The 21,983-nt window shown below is 45.4% G+C and overlaps 1 protein-coding gene across 1 annotated transcript in view; it reads right to left on the bottom strand.

Annotated features, from left to right (window-relative positions):
• Positions 1-16,594, bottom strand: part of CDH15 (cadherin 15) — an 87,348-nt gene extending 70,754 nt beyond the window's left edge. Inside the window, exon 1 of the mRNA XM_073605943.1 lies at positions 16,462-16,594. Coding sequence (XP_073462044.1) covers positions 16,462-16,515 — 54 coding nt within the window. The 5' untranslated portion in view covers positions 16,516-16,594. The remainder of the gene's footprint in view (positions 1-16,461) is intronic.
• Between the last annotated feature and the right edge of the window lie 5,389 nt (positions 16,595-21,983).

Below are 21,983 nucleotides of genomic sequence, written 5' to 3'. Positions count from 1 at the left end.
CCTATCAGTGGCCATCAGTGGTGCCTATGAGTGCCCATCAGTGCAACCTATCAGTGCCACCTATCAGTGCCCAGTGCCAGCTATTAGTGCCCATCAGTGCAACCCATCAGTGCCACCTATCAGTGCCCATCAGTGCCGCCTTTGAGTGCACCTATGATAAAAATAATAGACCCTTCATTTCTATGTAAGTGGGTATAGTTACACAGGGGAGCCAATCCTTATTTTCTGCACTGTATGGGACACCTGAAATGTTCAGATTGGTGGTAGCATGGATGGTGGTAGCATGGATGGCGGTAGCATGGATGGTGGTAGCATGGATGGCGGTAGCATGGATGGCGGTAGCATGGATGGCGGTAGCATGGATGGCGGTAGCAGGGATGGCGGTAGCATGGATGGCGGTAGCATGGATGGCGGTAGCATGGATGGCGGTAGCATGGATGGTGGTAGCAGGGATGGCGGTAGCATGGATGGCGGTAGCATGGATGGTGGTAGCATGGATGGTGGTAGCAGGGATGGTGGTAGCATGGATGGTGGTAGCAGGGATGGTGGTAGCATGGATGGTGGTAGCAGTAATAAACATTCCAGATGCCATCCATCTGACCTCTCCCAGGACTCTCGGGTTCCTGCCATCGTTCAGATGGATGGGGGATCTCCACCATAGATAAACAGACGCACATTTGGTCCTCACTGAGTCACCAACACAAAACATTCCTGACATTTCATGGCTGCCCCACATTCCCGGGTGCCATGTCTGTGTGCTTCTTATAGATTGCCCGGCGTCCCACCACGAGGAATGAGAGGTGGAAGACACACACAGCTTCTAGAAAAGACCCGCTGGTCATGGGCAATGCCATTGTTACAAGTCACATGGGCAGTGGGAGCGTCAGAAGAGATACTTTATATTTATATTACACATCATCGTCTTTTCATCAGTTGTTACTGCGCAAGTCCTCTCCAGTCTTTAAAATCTTCCAAGAAACCCTTACAGAAGAAGAAGAAGGCTTCCTCTACCCAACAGGAAAAGCACATGATTGATGTTATCGATTTAAAAATATAAAAATACAGAAAGGAACCCCAGACCAAAATCGGATAAAAGAAGGCTGTCCAAAAAATGTTGGTGGATTATGGTGGGGGTGGGGGGGGATTATGGTGGGGGGGGATTATGGCGTGGGGGGGGAGGGAGGATTATGGTGTGGGGGGGGAAGGGGGGATTATGGTGTGGGGGAGAGGGGGGATTATGGTGTGGGGGGAGGGGGATTATGGTGTGGGGGGGATTATGGTGTGGGGGAGAGGGGATTATGGTATGGGGGAGGGGGATTATGGTGTGGGGGGGAGGGAGGATTATGGTGTGGGGGGAAGGGGGGATTATGGTGTGGGGGGGGATTATGGTGTGGGGGGAAGGGGGATTATGGTGTGGGGGGGGATTATGGTGTGGGGGAGAGGGGGGATTATGGTGTGGGGGGGGATTATGGTGTGGGGGGGGATTATGGTGTGGGGGGAAGGGGGGATTATGGTATGGGGGGGAGGGGGATTATGGTGTGGGGGGGAGGGAGGATTATGGTGTGGGGGAAGGGGGGATTATGGTGTGGGGGGGAGGGGGATTATGGTGTGGGGGGAAGGGGGGATTATGGTGTGGGGGAAGGGGGGATTATGGTGTGGGGGGGGGATTATGGGGGGGGTTGTTTTTCAGGGGGTGGGTTTGGCCCCTTAGTTCCAGTGAAGGGAACTCTTAAGACGTCAGCATACCAAGACATTTTGGACAATTTCATGCTCCCAACTTTGTGGGAAGAGTTTGGGGACGGCCCCTTCCTGTTCCAACATGACTGCCCACCAGTGCACAAAGCAGGGTCCATAAAGACATGGATGAGCGAGTTTGGGGTGGAGGAAGTTGACTTGACTGGACAGCGTCCTGACCTCAACCTGACAGAACATCTTTGGGATGAATTAGAGCGGAGACTGTGAGTCAGGCCTTCTCATCCAACATCAGTGCCTGACCTCACAAATGCTCTTCTGGAAGAATGGTCAAACATTCCCATAGACACACTCCTAAACCTTGTGGACGGCCTTCCCAGAAGAGGTGAAGCTGTTATAGCTGCAAAGGGCGGAGCCAACTCAATATTGAACCCTACAGACTAAGACTGGGATGTCATTAAAGTTCAGGTGTGTGTAAAGGCAGGCGTCCCAATACTTTTGGCAATATAGTGTGTATATAATAAGAATTTAATACCTGATTATTAAAAAAGGAATATTTCATTTAAAAAAAATATTTTATAGTCCTAAACAAAGATAAATAGGAAATGAAGAATACAAAGCTCTCATACATTCCTTTTGAAGAAGCGGTGGGGTCGTTCTGGCCTCGGGCACAGAGGACGCAGAGCCTTGAAGCCCTTCTCTATGGACAGGATGTTCTCACGCTGTTCGGTGATAAGGCACACACTGAGAACACTGGCAGATGTAGACAATGACAGGTTTGCCAGGGTCACGTATTGTATTCACAGTGATCGGTCAGGACGAATGTATACGAACGGTATGGAATGTGATCAGGTATGAAATGGAGACTCTGGTATAATGCCTCCTAAGACTCTTCTAATACGGTCACATCTGCTGTCTATCTGTTATGGTTGCATTGATGCTCTGCAGTGGTGGGAACGATGTTCTTGTCATGGGGCCATCTTCAGATAATGAGATATGTTAGTGACCGGTCTGATATCAGGTAGGCCGCTACAATGGATTGGAGATGGCCATCTGGAAATTGGAGCTTGGAAGTGGGTCCTCACCGAACTGATCCCATTGGGCAAGCGTACCTCAAACTGACGAAGCATGGCCTTATGGGCGCAGAACGTAACCATAATAAGAGATACTTTTCAAAACTCAATAAAAATGTATTGAATAGAAAAGTATCTCTTATTATGGTTATGCTCTGCACCCATAAGGCCATGCTTCATCAGTTTGAGGTACGCTTGCCCAATGGGATCAGTTGGGTGAGGACCCACTTCCAAGCTCCAATTTCCAGATGGCCATCTGCAATCCAGTGTAGAAGCCTACCTGATATCAGACCGGTCCACTAACATTGAAATGATATCTCATCATGTTTGCCGGAAGATGGCCCCATGACAAGAACATCGTTCCCACCACTGCAGAGCGTCAGTGCAACCATAACAGATAGACAGCAGATGTGACCGTATTAGAGGAGTCTTAGGAGGGATTATACCAGAGTCTCCATTTCATACCTGATCACATTCCATTCCACATTCATTTTCATTTTAGTGCCTCTGTACTTATTTTTCAAAACTCAATAAAAACGTATTCAATAGAAAAGTAAGTAAAGAGGTACTAAAATGAAAATGAACGTGGAATGGAATGTGATCAGGTATGAAATGGAGACTCTGGTATAATGCCTACTAAGACTCTTCTAATACGGTCACATCTGCTGTCTATCTGTTATGGTTGCATTGATGCTCTGCAGTGGTGGGAATGATGTTCTTGTCATGGGGCCATCTTCCGGCAAAGATGATGAGATATCATTTCAATGTTAGTGGACCGGTCTGATATCAGGTAGGCTTCTACACTGGATTGGAGATGGCCATCTGGAAATTGGAGCTTGGAAGTGGGTCCTCACCCAACTGATCCCATTGGGCAAGAGTACCTCAAACTGATGAAGCATGGCCTTATGGGCGCAGAGCGTAACCATAATAAGAGATACTTTTCTATTCAATACATTTTTATTGAGTTTTGAAAAATAAGTACAGAGGTCCTAAAATAAACGAGTTTGATGGTGTGTACCTTTATCATATGCGTGGTAAGATAAAGCAGTTGACTGCAATGTACAGCGAGACATTACTAGTATAGTAAGTTGTGGAAACAGAGTTGACATGGTAACAAAAAGCCGGATGCTTGAAGCACATAGGACAATATGAAGCACATATGAAGCATATTCAATAAGCTTTATCCAATAATAGTCGTAAGAGAATATAGAGAAAGGAAAAGAAAAGGAAGAAGGGGAGTCAGGGGTCGAAGACGGGAGGTGGGAGAGATGGGGGGAGCCAATCAGTAGGGTGGACCCCTGACCAGCCAATCAGTAGGGTGGGCCCCTGACCAGCCAATCAGCAGGGTGGGCCCCTGACCAGCCAATCAGCAGGGTGGGCCCCTGACCAAGGTTCTAAGGCAATGTGGAGGCTGTTGTTACAACTCCAACAGATGCTGGTCAAAATCATAAGTCAAGACCAGTGCTCTCCAAACTGACACCCGGTGGCCACAATGGGGTATAATTTCCCTCACTGACACCAATGAAGGGACACAATTCCTCCCGATGACACCGACAATGGGGCTCAATGACCCCAATGATTGGGCACATTTCCTCTAATGCCGCGCACATACGACCGGACTTTTCGACTGAACTGGTCCGACGGAACGAATCCGTCGGACAATTCGATCGTGCGTGGGCTTCATCGGACCTTTTCTGTCGAAAAATCTGTCGGACTTTAGAAATAGAACATGTTTCAAATCTTTCCGTCGGACTCGAGTCCGATCGAAAAATCCGTTCCTCTGTATGCTAGTCCGACGGACAAAAAAGGACGCTAGGGCAGCTATTGGCTACTGGCTATGAACTTCCTTATTCTAGTCCGGTCGTACGTCATCACATTCGAAACGATCGGACTTTGGTGTGATTGTGTGTAGGCAAGTCCATTTCATTGGAACTCCATCAGAACTCCATTGGAAAGTCCTTCGGGGTTCAGTCCGACGAAAAGTCCGGTTGTGTGTACACGGCATTAGAGACAAAAACGATGGGGCACTATTCCTCCCACTGACACCAATGATGGGACACTATTCCTCCCACTGACACCAATGAGGGGGCACTATTCCTCCCACTGACACCAATGATGGGACACTATTCCTTCCACTGACACCAATGATGGGACACTATTCCTTCCACTGACACCAATGATGGGACACTATTCCTCCCACTGACACCAATGATGGGACACTATTCCTTCCACTGACACCAATGATGGGACACTATTCCTCCCACTGACACCAATGATGGGACACTATTCCTCCCACTGACACCAATGACGGGACACTATTCCTCCCACTGACACCAATGACGGGACACTATTCCTCCCACTGACACCAATGATGGGACACTATTCCTTCCACTGACACCAATGATGGGGCACTATTCCTCCCACTGACGCCAACGATGGGACACTATTCCTCCCACTGACACCAATGATGGGACACTATTCCTCCCACTGACACCAATGATGGGACACTATTCCTCCCACTGATACCAATGATGGGACACTATTCCTCCCACTGATACCAATGATGGGGCACTATTCCTCCCACTGACACCAATGATGGGACACTATTCCTCCCACTGACACCAATGATGGGACACTATTCCTCCCACTGACACCAATGATGGGACACTATTCCTCCCACTGACACCAACGATGGGGCACAATTCCCCCCAATATTGTTTTTTTGTCCAAATTTTCGGTCTTTATTCGTTTTTATCACAAAAAAATAAAAAATAAACCTAGGGGTGATCAAATACCAACAAAAGAAAACTTTATTTGTGTGAAACAAATGACATAAATTTTGGTTTTTGTTCACTGTTGCATGAACACGCAATTGCCAATTAAAGTAGCGCTGTGCTGAATAGCAAAAAAATGCTCTGGTCATGAAGGGGGGTAAAATCTTCTGGAGCTCAAGTGGTCAAACAGCATACAGCAGCTCTGAATAGCTATGCCGACATCCCATTGGGCGATCAGAATCTCGTGTAGGCGGGTCAGTTACAATGAGGTCTGCTAAAGCACAACCGGACATACCTAGATTCAGCTGTAGGGGGCAGTGCAGAGCAAAACAATCTCTACACCGCCTAATCATTCTTTTTATGGCCGGACTCTGAACTGTATACTGACTTTATCTTGGAAAAATGTGGATAATACTTTGTAATAATCATGATAATAAAATGATGGAGCTCCTTTCCCGTGATGCCGTTTCACCTGCCTGGTTTCCTCCGTAGTGGGAGAGAACACAATCAAAGAGGATGATGTGCGTTTTTTGTTTGTTTGTTCGGCGCGGTTGATGAGGTCATAATACGGCGGTATCATTCATCTGCTCCGACAGATAAAAGCCGGGACACATCTGTTTCAGTTCACAAACCACCACCAGATACTGCAGAATTATCGTAAAGATTCCCATTAATCAAATTGTTACCACCAGGAGGGCCAAAAGCCGTCACAGGGATGTTATTTATGCCGGTACTGTCACTTTAAAGGCCAATTAGAACCGCACAGTCTTGTAGCTGCCAGTGACTGATTACTTTGTATATCCATATAGATAGATACAGTATATACAGTGCCTTGAAAAAGTATTCATACCCCTTGAAATGATGTGAATGTACAATGTATACGTAAAGCACTGCGTACATTGATGGCACTTAATAAGTATCTGAAAAAAAAAATAAATACATTTCCCACATTTTGTCATGTTACAACCAAAACACGTAAATGTATTTTATTGGGATTTTATGTGAGAGACCAACACAAAGTGTCACATAATTGTGAAGTGGAAGGAAAATGATAAATGATACAAATAAATATGTGAAAAGTGTGGGGGGGGGGGGGGCATTTGTATTCAGCCCCCTTTACTCTGATACCGCTAACTAAAATCTAGTGGAACCAATTGCCTTCAGAAGCCAATAGAGTCCACCTGTGTGTCATTTAATCTCAGTATAAATACAGCTGTTCTGTGAAGCCCTCAGAGGTTTGTTAGAGAACCTTAGTGAACAAACAGCATCATGAAGGCCAAGGAACACACCAGACAGGTCAGGGATAAAGTTGTGGAGAAGTATAAAGCAGGGTTAGGTTATAAAAAAATCTCCCAAGCTTTGAACATCTCACGGAGCTCTGTTCAATCCATCATCGGAAAATGGAAAGAGTATGGCACAACTGCAAACCTACCAAGACATGGCCGTCCACCTAAACTGACCGGCCGGGCAAGGAGAGCATTTATCAGAGAAGAGCCAAGAGGTCCATGGTAACTCTGGAGGAGCTGCAGAGATCCACAGCTCAGGTGGGAGAATCTGTCCACAGGACAACTATTAGTCGTGTTCTCCACAAATCTGCCCTTTATGGAAGAGTGACAAGAAGAAAGACATTGGTGAAAGAAAGTCATAAGAAGTCCTGTTTGTAGTTTGTGAGAAGCCATGTGGAGGACACAGCAAACATGTGGAAGAAGGTGATCTGGTCAGAGGAGACCAAAATTCAACTTTATGGCCTAAAAGTAAAACGCTATGTGTGGGGGAAAACTAACACTGCACATCACCCTGAACACACCATCCCCACCGTGAAACATGGTGGTGGCAGCATCATGTGGTGGGGATGCGTTTCTTCAGCAGGGACAGGGAAGCTGGTCAGAGTTGATGGGAAGATGGATGGAGACAAATACAGGACAATCTTAGAAGAAAACCTGTTAGAGTCTACAAAAGACTTGAGACCGGGGCGGAGGTTCACCTTCCAGCAGGACAACGACCCGAAACATCCAGCCAGAGCTACAATGGAATGGTTTAGATCAAAGCATATTCATGTGTTAGAATGGCCCAGTCACAGTCCAGACCTAAATCACATTGAGAATCTGTGGCAAGACTTGAAAATTGCTGCTCACAGATGCTCTCCATCCAATCTGACAGAGCTTGAGATATTTTACAAAGAAGAATGGGCAGAAATGTCCTCTCTAGATGTGCAAAGCTGGTAGAGACATCCCCAAAAAGACTTGTAGCGAAAGGGGGTTCTACAAAGTATTGACTCCGGGGGGCGCCATACAAATGCCCCTCCCCCCACACTTCTTATATATTTATTTGTATCATTTATCATTTTCCTTTCACTTCACAATTATGTGACACTTTGTGTTGGTCTATCACATAAAATCCCAAAAGATAACTTTTGCACAAACCAATCAATATACATTTATTGGGATTTTTTTAAACAAAAACATGTAGAAGAATACATTTTGGAATAAATTTATGTAGAAATTAGATTTTTTATTTTTATTTTTTGGGTATGTTTTATAGCACAGAGTAAAAAATATTGTTTTTTTTCCCCTCAAAATTATCAGTCTTTTTTTGTTTATATTGTAAAAAAAAAAAAAAAAAAAACGCAGAGGTGATCAAATATCACCAAAAGGAAGCTTTATTTGTGAGGAAAAAAGGAATCGATTTTATTTGGGTACAACATCGCACAACCGTGCAATTGTCAGGTGTAGTATCGCAAAAAATGGCCTGGTCATGAATGAGGGGGGGGGGAGGGTAAATCTTCCGGACATCAGATGGTTAAAGCTAAGTTTACACGGCTTCCAAAGCGGGCGTTTCGTGAGTATTTTTGAAGCTCCACAAACACATTAAGACCCCTTTCACACTGGGCCACGGGCCGCGTTAGCGGTAAAGCGCACTAGTTTTAGTGGCGCTTTACCGTCGTTTTAGAGGCGCTATTCAGGGCGCATTTAACCCTTTCTTCGGCTGCTAGTGGGGGGTAAAAGCGCCCCGCTAGCAGCTGAAGAAAGGGTTAAATGCGCCATAAAAGCGCCGCTGTCGCAGTGGTACCCATTCATTTCAATGAGCAGGAGCAGTGGAGGAGCGGTGGAGGAGGGGTGTATACAGCGCTCCTCCACTGCCCCAAAGATGCTTTTTGCAGGACTTTTTCTAACACCCCGCCAGCGCGGCGCCCAAGTTTGGAAGCACCCGGGGCTCTCACACTGGGGCTGCAGGGGAGGCATTTTCAGGTGCTTTACAGGCGCTATTTTTAGACATTTAGCGCCTGAAAAATGCCCCCGGTGTGAAAGGGGTGGATTGCAGCACCCAGCGTCAGTCACATGGTTGCCTTAGCGTCACATCGCATCAAAATTGACCCAACATGTGCCGTTTGTGCCCGGCTTCACCACCTCCCAAATGCTTCCATCGATATCAATATAAACACATTGTAAATGCGTCACAAATGGCGCTATAGCGTTTGAGATACGGCACGTTTGAGATGCGTTTACAAAGCGTTACTGATGATAATACAAAAATCCATACAATAAAAGGCCAACCTAGAAGGGGCGTCTTGCAAGCATCCTTTGATGCATCAAAAAAGCACCAAAAAACATACCATTAACGCATCTTAATGCATTTGGCGTGTTAATGGGCGCTCACATTTTTTTGCACATCTAAGGTCTGCTTCACACAGGATTCAGCTTGTGCAGTATAAGAGCCCAGTGTGAACAGCAGTGGCGTAGCGTGGGTCGTCAGCGCCAGGCAAGTCATTTGCAACCCCCCCCACGACCCGCGGACTTACCTATTTTCAGCTAGCATCAGTCTGGTCACATGATCCCCTGTGTGAGACAGTGGTGGCTGCAGGGGAGAGGAGAGCATGCTTGACAATGACTAGTAAAGCCTGGAGTGGTGACATCACCTATAGCAGGGATATGCAATTAGCGGACCTCCAGCTGTTGCAAAACTACAAGTCCCATCATGCCTCTGCCTCTGGGTGTCATGCTTGTGGCTGTCAGAGTCTTGCTCTGCCTCATGGGACTTGTAGTTCTGCAACAGCTGGAGGTCTGCTAATTGCATATCCCTGACCTATAGGTTCCTATGCCCCATCTGTTGTTGGCGCTCCCTCCTCCCCCCTGCATACACCACTGGCTCACACAGGGGATCACATGACTGGACATCCTGAAAATAGGTGTTTACATATTTCTACACAGGTTAGCCATCATAGGCATTAGGAGGGGGGATTTTATAATATTTCAGGTAATGGGAGCTACATATGTCATATTCACACTATAATACTTGTTGCAGCACTGTGCAGTTGGGATCAATACCCAGTGGGGTTTTGTATTTAACCTTTTTGAATTTTTTTCTATATATATTTTGGTTTATATATATATGTATATATATATATTTTTTTATCTATATATATATATATATATATATATATATATATATATATATATATATATATATGTAAACCAAAATATATATAGAAAAAAATTCAAAAAGGTTAAATACAAAACCCCACCGGGTATTGATCCCAACTGCACAGTGCTGCAACAAGTATTATAGTGTGAATATGACATATGTAGCTCCCATTACCTGAAATATTATAAAATAACCCTACTGGGTAGTGAGTCTTAATCACCGGCGCTGCAAGAAACCCCAACCTCATTGTGCAAATAAAGGAAATAAAGTACAGAAGATTTCATATAACAATTCATCAAATACAATGTTTCTAATATAGTCCTACTGGGTAGTGAATCCAAGTCACCGGCGCTGCAAGAACACACAATTGTGCAAATATATAAATAAACAAACTAGTTTCATATAACAATCAATAAAAAGTATCCAAAAAAACATGGCTATGGATGAACTTTATATGATTGTGTAAATATATAAATAAATAAACTCATTTTATATAATAATCAGTACTAAGTTCATCCATAGCCATGTTTTTTGGATGCTTTGTATTGTTTGTTATATGAAATTAGTTTGTTTATTTATATGTTTGCACAATTGTGTGTTTTTGCAACACTGGTGATTTGGATTCACTGCGAGAGAGGCAGAGAGAGACATTGGGATCAGAGAGACGGTGGAGCTAAGGGGGGGGGGGGGGGGGGCTGAGAGGAAGTTGGAGCAATCCATGCTCTGGAGGCACGGGAGAAGCTGCGCCCATTGTTTCTCATCTCTTGGGGGGGGGTAGGGGGGGGTCAGGGGGCTAGGTCAAGGAGGAGGTGGCCGCGGTGGAACTATTCTCCCAAGTCCCGGGCTCTCAGGTGGCCAGCCTATCTGTCCTCGGCTTGGCCCCTCGCTGATCACCATCGTGAGACGGATCCCCCAGCCGCCTGCCCGCACCCCAAGAGCGGCCGCTGTTGCTGAACAACGTGGACTCTCCGGCGTCATAAGTTTAACAAGGGGCTTTTATCCCTGTGCTAGACTGTCCACACTCGTGACATTGCCCCTCTAAATTTTGTGCCCGGGGCCAGTGGCCCCCCTCGCACCCCCCCCATGCTACGCCACTGGTGAACAGAAAGCTTTCAGAAAGCGTTTGCAGAGCTTTTAGCAAGCTATGTTAAAGCTTTTAAAACACCATTCAGTTTGTAAATGTTGAACACAGATCCTAATTGGAGTGCTGATTGTCACTTTAAACAAGCTGCTAGCAGGCTTCAGCACTTCTTGAAGTGCTGAAGCCTGCTAGCAGCTTGCTTAAACCCCTTCCCACCCAGCCAATTCTAAAATGATGGACGTTGGCGAATGCACTGTTGTTCTGGGAGGACGCCCACATCCCACAGGCACTGCTCTGCCCCAATCTGTCACCCGCTGTGTCCGCAGGACGCGGCCGATGACAGATCACTGTACCAGCCCGCCGCTGGTATCATGGGACCGCTGTGGCCAATCACAGCATATCACATGACAGTTAAACACAATTAATGGCTGTGGTTAATGCCTTTCATTGTGTACTGTTGTGATGAGCTTTGTGATTGGTCACAGTCATCACATGGTACAGACAGGGCCAATCACAGCTGATCACAATAGTAAACACTGAATGAGTAGTTTTCATTCGGTAAAAATGGTTGCTTATATCTGTAAAATGCTCAGTTATAAAAACTCATAGTGTGTAAAAAAGAGAAAAAAAATAATGATCAAATCCTGAAGAAAATAAAAAAAAAAGTATAAAAATTTTTTATTTTTTTTATTTTACATACTGTCACCTGTCAGTGTCCCTGATCACCACCTCACCAATATATGACAGCGTACTGCACTGGTGACAGCTAAGTCTGTTATAATGTGCTAGTATGAGGTGCAAACTATATGAGGCTGCTGGATATTACTACTATAACAAGGTAAAAGGGAAACACAGATCAGCGTCTGTAGGGGCCCCCGAGGGCCACACACAATATGTCAAAGGGCTACATACGGCCCCCAGGTCACAGGTTTGGGAATCTGGGACTTAGGCGTGGCTCATACCAGTATGGTGCGGCACTCGTTTAGATGCGTTTTATTCCGCATGGCACCTTTCAATGTGCTGCCTTACCTGCGAGAAATGCGGGGAAAGAAGTTCCTGACCCCTGATCAGGCAGCACCATGTGGTTTGGCATGGGCACAAATGCAGGTGTTTGCCAATGCATGGGGGTAGCTGTTAGGAATAAATGACACCCCTGAGCATCTGCTAAAAAGGCCGCAGGTTTCTGTGCGTGTCGGGGGAAAGCGCGTGACTTTGCATGTTCCCAACATCTATAGATGTGACCAATTCTTCGTTCTTTGATCAATTCGGTTTGAGAAGGAAACTGACGCTGTCATTGTATATACTGTGTATATGTATATACAGTATCTCACAAAAGTAAGTACACCCCTCAGTGACATTTGTGTAAATCTTTTCTTCTCTCTTTTCATGTGACAACACTGAAGAAATGACACTTGTCTACAATGTAAAGTAGTGAGTGTACAGCTTGTATAACAGTGTAAATTTGCTGTCCCCTCAAAATAACTCAACACACAGCCATTAATGTCTAAACCGCTGGCAACAAAAGTCAGTACACCCCTAAGTGAAAATCTCCAAATTGGGCCCAAAGTGTCAATATTTTGTGTGGCCTCCATTATTTTCCAGCACTGCCTTAACCCTCTTGGACATGGAGGTCACCAGAGCTTCACAGGTTGTCACTGGAGTCCTCTTCCCCTCCTCCATGATGACATCACAGAGCTGGTGGATGTTAGAGACCTTGCGCTTCTCCACCTTCCGTTTGAGGATGTCCCACAGATGATCAATAGGGTTTAGGTCTGGAGACATGCTTGGCCAGTCCATCACCTTTACCCTCAGCTTCTTTAGCAAGGCAGTGGTGGTCTTGGAGGTGTGTTTGGGGTGGTTATCATGTTGGAATACTGCCCTGCGGTCCAGTCTCTGAAGGGAGGGGATCATGCTCTGCTTCAGTAGGTCACAGTACATGTTGGCATTCATGGTTCCCTCAATGATCTGTAGCCCCCCAGTGCCGGCAGCACTCATGTACCCCCAGACCATGACACTCCCACCACCATGCTTGACTGTAGACAAGACACATTTGTCTTTGTCCTCCTCACCTGGTTGCCCCCACACACGCTTGTCACCATCTGAACCAAATACGTTTATCTTGGTCTCATCAGACCACAGGACATGGTTCCAGTAATCCATGTCCTTAGTCTGCTTGTCTTCAGAAAACTGTTTGTGGACTTTCTTGTACATCATCTGTACATCATCTTTAGAAGAGGCTTCCTTCTGGGATGACAGTCATGCAGACCAATTTGATGCAGTGTGCGGCGTATGGTCTGAGCACTGACAGGCTGACCCCCCCCCCCTACAACCTCTGCAGCAATACTGGCAGCACTCATACGTCTATTTCCCAAAGACAACCTCTGGATATGACGCTGAGCACGTGACCTCAACTTCTTTGGTGGACCATGGTGAGGCCTGTTCTGAGGGGAACCTGTCCTGTTATACCGCTGTATGGTCTTGGCCACCATGCTGCAGCTCAGTTTCAGGGTCTGGGCAATCTTCTTATAGCCTAGGCCATCTTTATGTAGAGCAACAGTTCTTTTTTTTTCAGATCCTCAGAGAGTTCTTTGCCATGAGGTGCCATGTTGAACTTCCAGTGACCAGTATGAGAGAGTGAGAGCGATAACACCAAATTGAACACACCTGCTCCCCATTCACACCTGAGACCTTGTAACACTGACGAGTCACATGACACCGGGGAGGGAAAATGGCTAATTGGGCCCAATTTGGAGATTTTCACTTAGGGGTGTACTGACTTTTGTTGCCAGCGGTTTAGACATTAATGGCTGTGTGTTGAGTTATTTTGAGGGGACAGCAAATTTACACTGTTATACAAGCTGTACACTCACTACTTTACATTGTAGACAAGTGTCATTTCTTCAGTGTTGTCACATGAAAAGATAGAAGAAAAGATTTACACAAATGTCACTGAGGGGTGTACTTACTTTTGTCAGATACTGTATATATATACCAATAATTCTGCAGTCAGTGAGCGCCCCTCCACTCATTCCAGGGAGATATCATATATTCATACAGGACCAGAATATTCCCACACAGATCCGTCTCCCGGCAAATGCTCACCAGGAATGCCACAAGAATATTATTTTTAGCCTCCAGAATTCAGCATCTGTCAAGCTGTTCTTTTTTTTTTTTTTGATGTGCGGTAACCAATGACAACCAAAAGTTGAAGGGATTTTCCAGCTCACAGGAATCTCATGTTTGATTGTCGGTTATTTTCTATTACATAGGGAACAATTCCTGACTGTACAATGACCGGCCATTACATTCCATCAGCCCAGAGCTTAAAGTGTAAGAAAACCCCAAACAAGAAATGTACATATTGCCGGTTACCAATCATTACATTAGCCGGGTCTCTCCGATCATTAACACCCCATTTACATGTGTGAGACTTGTCATGTGACTTTGGACATCAAAGTCACATGACAAGTCTTACCCCATGTTTTCCAATCGACTTAAAGTTGCAGCTACAGTGCCTTGACAAAGTATTCATACCCCTTGACATTCTCCACATTTTGTCATGTTACAACCAAAAACATAAATGTATTTTATTGGGATTTTATGTGATAGACCAACACAAAGTGTCACATAATTGTGAAGTGGAAGGAAAATGATAAATTATACAAATAAATATGTGAAAAGTGTGGGGGGGGGGGGGGACATTTGTATGGCGCCCCCCCGGAGTCAATACTTTGTAGAACCCCCTTTCTCTACAAGTCTTTTTGGGGATGTCTCTACCAGCTTTGCACATCTAGAGAGGACATTTCTGCCCATTCTTCTTTGTAAAATATCTCAAGCTCTGTCAGATTGGATGGAGAGCGTCTGTGAACAGCAATTTTCAAGTCTTGTCACAGATTCTCAATGTGATTTAGGTCTGGACTGTGACTGGGCCATTCTAACACATGAATATGCTTTGATCTAAACCATTCCATTGTAGCTCTGGCTGGATGTTTCGGGTCGTTGTCCTGCTGGAAGGTGAACCTCCTCCCCGGTCTCAAGTCTTTTGTAGACTCTAACAGGTTTTCTTCTAAGATTGTCCTGTATTTGTCTCCATCCATCTTCTCATCAACTCTGACCAGCTTCCCTGTCCCTGCTGAAGAAAAGCATCCCCACCACATGATGCTGCCACCACCATGTTTCACGGTGGGGATGGTGTGTTCAGGGTGATGTGCAGTGTTAGTTTTCCCCCACACATAGCGTTTTACTTTTAGGCCATAAAGTTGAATTTTGGTCTCATGTGACCAGATCACCTTCTTCCACATGTTTGCTGTGTCCTCCACATGGCTTCTCACAAACTACAAACAGGACTTCTTATGACTTTCTTTCACCAATGTCTTTCTTCTTGTCACTCTTCCATAAAGGGCAGATTTGTGGAGAACACGACTAATAGTTGTCCTGTGGACAGATTCTCCCACCTGAGCTGTGGATCTCTGCAGCTCCTCCAGATTTACCATGGACCTCTTGGCTCTTCTCTGATGAATGCTCTCCTTGCCCGGCCGGTCAGTTTAGGTGGACGGCCATGTCTTGGTAGGTTTGCAGTTGTGCCATACTCTTTCCATTTTCCGATGATGGATTGAACAGAGCTCTGTGAGATGTTCAAAGATTGGGAGATTTTTTTATAACCTAACCCTGCTTTATACTTCTCCACAACTTTATCCCTGACCTGTCTGGTGTGTTCCTTGGCCTTCATGATGCTGTTTGTTCACTAAGGTTCTCTAACAAACCTCTGAGGGCTTCACAAAACAGCCGTATTTATACTGAGATAAAATGACACACAGGTGAACTCTATTTACTAATTAGGTGACTTCTGAAGGCAATTGGTTCCACTAGATTTTAGTTAGGGGTATCAGAGTAAAGGGGGCTGAATACAAATGCCCCCCCCCCCCACACTTTTCACATATTTATTTGTATAATTTATCATTTTCCTTCCACTTCACAATTATGTGACACTTTGTGTGGGTCTATCACATAAAATCCCAATAAAATACATTTACATTTTTGGTTATAACATGACAAAATGTGGGAAATTTCAAGGGGTGTGAATACTTTTTCAAGGCACTGTAATTCATGCACTACTTTGGTCTGACTTTTATGCAACTCGAGGGTCATAGACTTCAATGTTCAAAAAGTTGCACGAAAGTCGTACCTGAATGCTTTACATGCAACAATGGGTCCAACTTTACAGGACAAGAAGTCACATCCACCCAAAGTTGCACTCCAAACTCGCTGGACTTTGGAGTCGCAGAAGAAGTAAGATGAAAGTGATGAAAGTTACATTGTAGCGTGTAGTAAAGTCTTCCTAATAAATCCACACAAACCTGAGACAAGTAGAAGAAGAACAAAGTGCAATCAGTGAGAAGCTGCCAGCGGGCGCACTTACCTGGCACCAAAGGGGCACGAAGACGCACGTGGCCAGCAGCATCGGACCCTCCATCCCACCCGGCTCTGAGGATATCCTCTGTCTGTGGGACTGCCTGAGCTGCTCTCCGCCTGTGTGTGACTGACAGCACAAGTGTTGTGAAGTGTAACTTTACTCCACTCCATGGGGTGGGAGGGGGACTCACAGTAGGGGGGGGGGTGATGGGAAGGGGGTAGCAGAGCCTGCAGCTGTGCCCGTTACACGCTCGCCTCTGTTCAAGGTCACTTCCTGGCTCCCAGCCCCCCCCCCCCCCCAGTATTATTGGGGCGATCGGGACGACGCGGAATGCGGAGACAATGCAAAAAAAAAAAAAAAAGCCACCTGTTCCCAAATCAACCGTATCAGATTTAAAGGGCGGCCGCTGGACGCAACAGAAATAATCGCTAAAAATCGCTTCCTGTTAGGCAGTGGAGTTACTGTGACCAAAAATTTGGGGGGTTTTGGATCACGCTTTATTGGGGTTTTTTGCCTTCCTATGGATCAACTGTGCGTATTGGATTGTATATATAGGACTGTACATGTATATATACATGTATAGTCTTTTATATATATATAAACTTTTTTTTCTCTTTTATTGGTTAAACTAGATGGACTTTTTTCAGTCAGATTAACTATATTAACCACTTGCCAACCGGGCAAATTCCAGCACTCCTCTCCCACATGTAAAAATCATCATTTTTTTTTTTTTATAGAAAATTATTCAGAACAACCCAAACATATTATATGTTATTTTTTTTAGCAGAGACCCTGGCGAATTAAATTTGTGGTCATTGCAACTTTTTTTTGTCACACGGTATTTGCGTAGCAACTTTTCAAACGCAATTTTTTTGGAGAAAAAAAAAAAAAAACATTTACATGAAAAAAAAAACAGTAAAGTTGGCCCATTTTTAATGTATAATGTGACAGATGATGATATGCCAAGAAAATAGATACCTGACATGTCATGCTTTAAAATTGCGCACAGGTGTGGTATGGCGCCAAGACAAGACCAGTCCCCTTGCATAAGGAGAGAGAGCAGAGCTGTGGGAGGGGCCCAGCAGGCTCCACCTACTAGAGCAAACTACAGGGGGGCGGAGACAAGACCAGACACCCTGCACAAGGAGAGAGCAGAGCCGTGGGAGGGGCCCAGCAGGCTCCACCCGCCACTGAAAACTGCAGGAGGGGGGCGGAGATACGACCTGTCCCCCTGCACATCGAGAGAGAGAGCAGAGCTGTGGGAGGGGCCCGGCAGGCTCCACCCACTACAGAAAACTGCAGGAGACAAGACCAGTCCCCCTACACAAGGAGAGAGAGCAGAGCTGTGGGAGGGGCTCAGTAGGCTCCACCCATTACAGAAAATTACAGGAGGGGGCGGAGACAAGACCAGTCCCCCTGCACAAGGAGAGACCAGCAGTGGGCAGTCTTTATTACAGGAAATCTCACACTGGATTACTGCACAGATCTGGGGGGATTACACAAAGCTCACCGATATTCCAGAGGAATACAGTAATTAGACACAATAGTCACATGATCGGGAGCTGTAAGTGGAGCTCTCTATGACAGCTCAGTCTCTGTGCTGGCAGTGACGCATACATGTGGGAGGAAAATCCCATCCTTCTGCTGCTGCGACATATGTGTTCCATGGGCGGCAACAGGTTATCTGTCTTCTGAATAGGATCAGACGTTCTTTTTAACCAGTTTTCACCGGCCTATAGTCAAATGACGGCTGGGCAGGACTTTCGTCGTTCGGGGTGGCCATCGTATGACGTCCTTCCAGAAAACGCCTCTCACATGGCAGCAGGGCAGCGCTGCGGCGCGATCTGTCACCAACTGTGTCCACAGAGCACAGCCGATGACTGATCACTGTACCGGCACCATGTGATTGCTGTGGCCAATCACAGCAGATCAGGTGACAGTTGTAAACAATAGATTTCATGGTATCCATTGTGTACAATTGTGTTGCTATCTGTGATTGGCCACAGTGATCACATGGTACAGACAGGGCCAATCACAGATAATCACAACAAATGAACACTGAATAAATCAGTTTCATTCAGTAAAAATGTTTGCTTATACCAATGAAATTCACTGCTATAAGCAATCATAATATGTAAAAAAATTTAATAAAATCCTGATCACTTCCCCAGAGTAGTACAGTGTTACTATAAGTACTATAAGTAACTATATATAGTATAGTATAATATAGTGTATTTACTATAAGTAAATACAGTAACACTGTATTGCTCTGGCCACTGTGTGTTAAAAAAAAAATAGTAAAAAAAAAAAAAAGATATAAAAAGTAATAAAAAAAAAATATATATATATATTTTTAACATACTTACACCAGTCAGTGTCCCTGATCACCACCACACCAGTTATATGATGATGCTGTACTGCACTGGTGACAGGATGTAAAAAAACATTTTTTTTTTTTTTTTTTTAATTTCAATTTCCAAATAATTGTGAGAAAAATTACAACTTCAGAAACTCCGCCGTGCCTCTTACTAAATACCTTGGAATGTCCACTTTCCAAAAAGGGGTCGTTTGGGGGTATTTGTACTGTCCTGAGATTTTAGGCCTTCAAGAAATGTCAGTACATCCGGACTGATCGATCTTCAGATATTCAGATATATATCCCATAGTTTTGTGGTCTCTATAACTTTCCTACAATCTAAATAATATACACTGATTTGGGTTATTTTCACCAAAGAAATGGAGCCAGAATACATTTTTTGCCAAAATCTATGAAGAAAGATTATTTATTTGCAAAATTTAAAAACAGAAACAAAAGAAAAACTCATTTTTTTTTTTAAAAAAGTACATTTTTGGTCTTTTTTCATTTATTTAGCAAAATATAAAAAAACCTAGTGGTGATAAACCCCTTCAATACCGGGCACTATCACCCTCCTCCTGCCCAGGCCAATTCTCAACTTCCAGCGCTGTCACACTTTGAATGACAATTACGCAGTCATGTAACACTGTACACATGAGATTTTTATCATTTTTTTTCACACAAATAGACCTTTCTTTTAGTGGTATTTAATCACCACTGGGGGGGGGGGGGGGTTATTTTTTGCTAAACAAACAAAAATGACCGAAAATTTTGAAAAATAATTTTTTATCCTTAGTTTCTGTTCGAAAATGTTGTAAATAAGTAATTTTTCTCCTTCACTGATGTGCGCTGATGAGTTGGCACTGATATGCAGCACTGATGGGCACCAATAGGCGGCACAGAGAGGTGGTACTGATAGGTGGTACTGATGGGCACTGATAAGGTGGCACTTATGGGCAATGATAGGCAGCACTGACTGGCATTTTTTATGGGCCAAAGTGGCATCATTGATGGGCACAGATTGGAGTCACTGATGGGCACTGCTGGGGCTGCACTAATGATCAGTGCCCTGATTATCTGTACAGTCTCCCCTGTGAGGAGATGCTGCTGATCGTCTCTCCTCACACTCTGTCAGCAGTGGCGGCCCGTCCATAAGGGGCGCAGGGGCGCCGCCCCCCTAATCCATGCACCCGGCCCCCATAATCTACATGAAGGGGCGCCGAACGCATGGATTTCAATGTTTTTTTAAATTTTTTTATTGAAGCACATGATTAGAGCCCGAGGCTCTAACTGGCTTCAAAAAAAGGGTGGGCTCGGGGCACAGAGCATTGCACCCCAAGCCCACCCGGATGTGTGACAATAGCAAATTAATATTGGCTATTGTCTTTCTCCTCCCGGCCAATCAGGAAGCGGGTCCTGAGACTCGATTGGCCAGGGGTCTTAGGACTGGTGTTAGTGTGAGTGAGGGGGGCAGGTTTATTGTTTTCTGCCCCTGCCCCCCCCCCCCCCCAAAATATTGAGCACCTGTCAATTAACTTCCGTGTTTACATGTCATCAGCTGTGATTGGACACAGCCGATCACATGGGTAAAGAGCCACGTCATCGGCTCTTTACCAAGATCAGGGTTGCGCCGCCTCCTGGGGACACGGGGGCGTGGCAATGCGGTGAGACTGGGGCGACGTCATAGGATTAGGATTAGAGGGGATCCCGCCCGCCATCATTTGTCGTTATGGCGGTCGGGAGGCGGTTAAATACCACCAAAAGAAAGCTTTATCTCTGTGAAAAAAAATTATATAAATGTCATATGGTTACAGTGTAGCATGACCGCGCAATTGTCATTCAAAGTGTGACGGCGCTGAAAGCTGAGAATTGGCCTGGGCAGGAAGGGGGTGAAGGTGCCCGGTATTAAAGGGGTTAAACCTGACATGTGAACTTTATGGCTGGGATTTGTAGTTCCCCGACCCCCCCGTGGGCGTACCATGTTTGTCTGCACCGGACGGCTCCTTTCAGGCTGAATGATGTTTTGTACATCTAAAGCTTGTTAACCTTTTGCCAGATAATTGAATTTTCAGCTGTTGAGCGGCAGATTTTGCCATTACCGCGTCTTTCAGATGACATCACCGCAGCCGGACGCTTCAGTCAGTTAACTCAGTCGGGGGGGCCGAACAAGGATACCCCGGCAGATTACCCCGACACCGGGGGGGCAGCATCGTCAGCGCCAGCACAGCGCCTGTACCCTGACACCACGCCTAACAGAACAGGCGGCAAATGGAGGCTCAATCAACACGCAGCGTCCATTATTACCGCGACCGCAGAGTCTGCGGCTGGTAATTGGAGAGTTACACCCGGGACATGGGAGACGAAGAGACGGCTGTTTTTTTTTTTGGGTGACTCACTCCTACCAGGCTTCAGAATAGTAAGAGATAAACAGCGAGGAGGAAGGACGCCAAAACCAGTCCATCGGAATCGACCTCATTTATCATTCGTCTTACAAAAGGGATTGTCCTGTGTCAGAAAAATAAAACAATAAAAATATTATATAATTCAAATTAAAAATAATCAGACATACAGATGAATAGGAAATGAGTGATTTCGCTAACCTTGAGGGCCGTTTCACATGGGCGGCCAGGGGGTGGTAAAAACAGGCAGTATTCAGGGGACCTGCCAATGCAATGTCCACCTGCATACTAGATGGGGCACCACCAAAGGGAGACCCCATGGGAGGGGGAGAACCTGACCTTAACCCCCTCAATACCGGGCACCCCCCCCCCCCTCTTCCTGCCCAGGCCAATTTTCACATTTCAGCGCTGTCGCACTTTGAATGACAATTACTCAGTCATGTAACACTGTACTCATATGAGATTTTTATCTTTTTTTTTCACACAAATAGAGCTTTCTTTTGGTGGTATTTAATCACCACTGGGGGGGGGTTTCTAATTTTTTCAATAAATAAATAAATAAACAAGTGAAAAAAAAACGTTTTTCTTCGTTTAGTGGATGAGCCGTGTTCGGGTCGGCCGTCAACAAGCAGAACCCCAGACACGATCGAGCGTGACAAATGCTGGCACAGGATCGGGCGACTGACTCTACGATTGAAACACCAAACGTAATATCCCCCCCGCGCACACGATCCTGAAAACGGCTGCTGTAATGACCACCGGCTGGGAACTTT

The sequence above is a fragment of the Aquarana catesbeiana genome, linkage group LG11 (genome assembly GCF_042186555.1).
Source record: "Aquarana catesbeiana isolate 2022-GZ linkage group LG11, ASM4218655v1, whole genome shotgun sequence".
Classification (NCBI taxonomy): Eukaryota; Metazoa; Chordata; class Amphibia; order Anura; family Ranidae; genus Aquarana; species Aquarana catesbeiana.
This window is presented reverse-complemented; position numbering and strand designations above follow the sequence as displayed.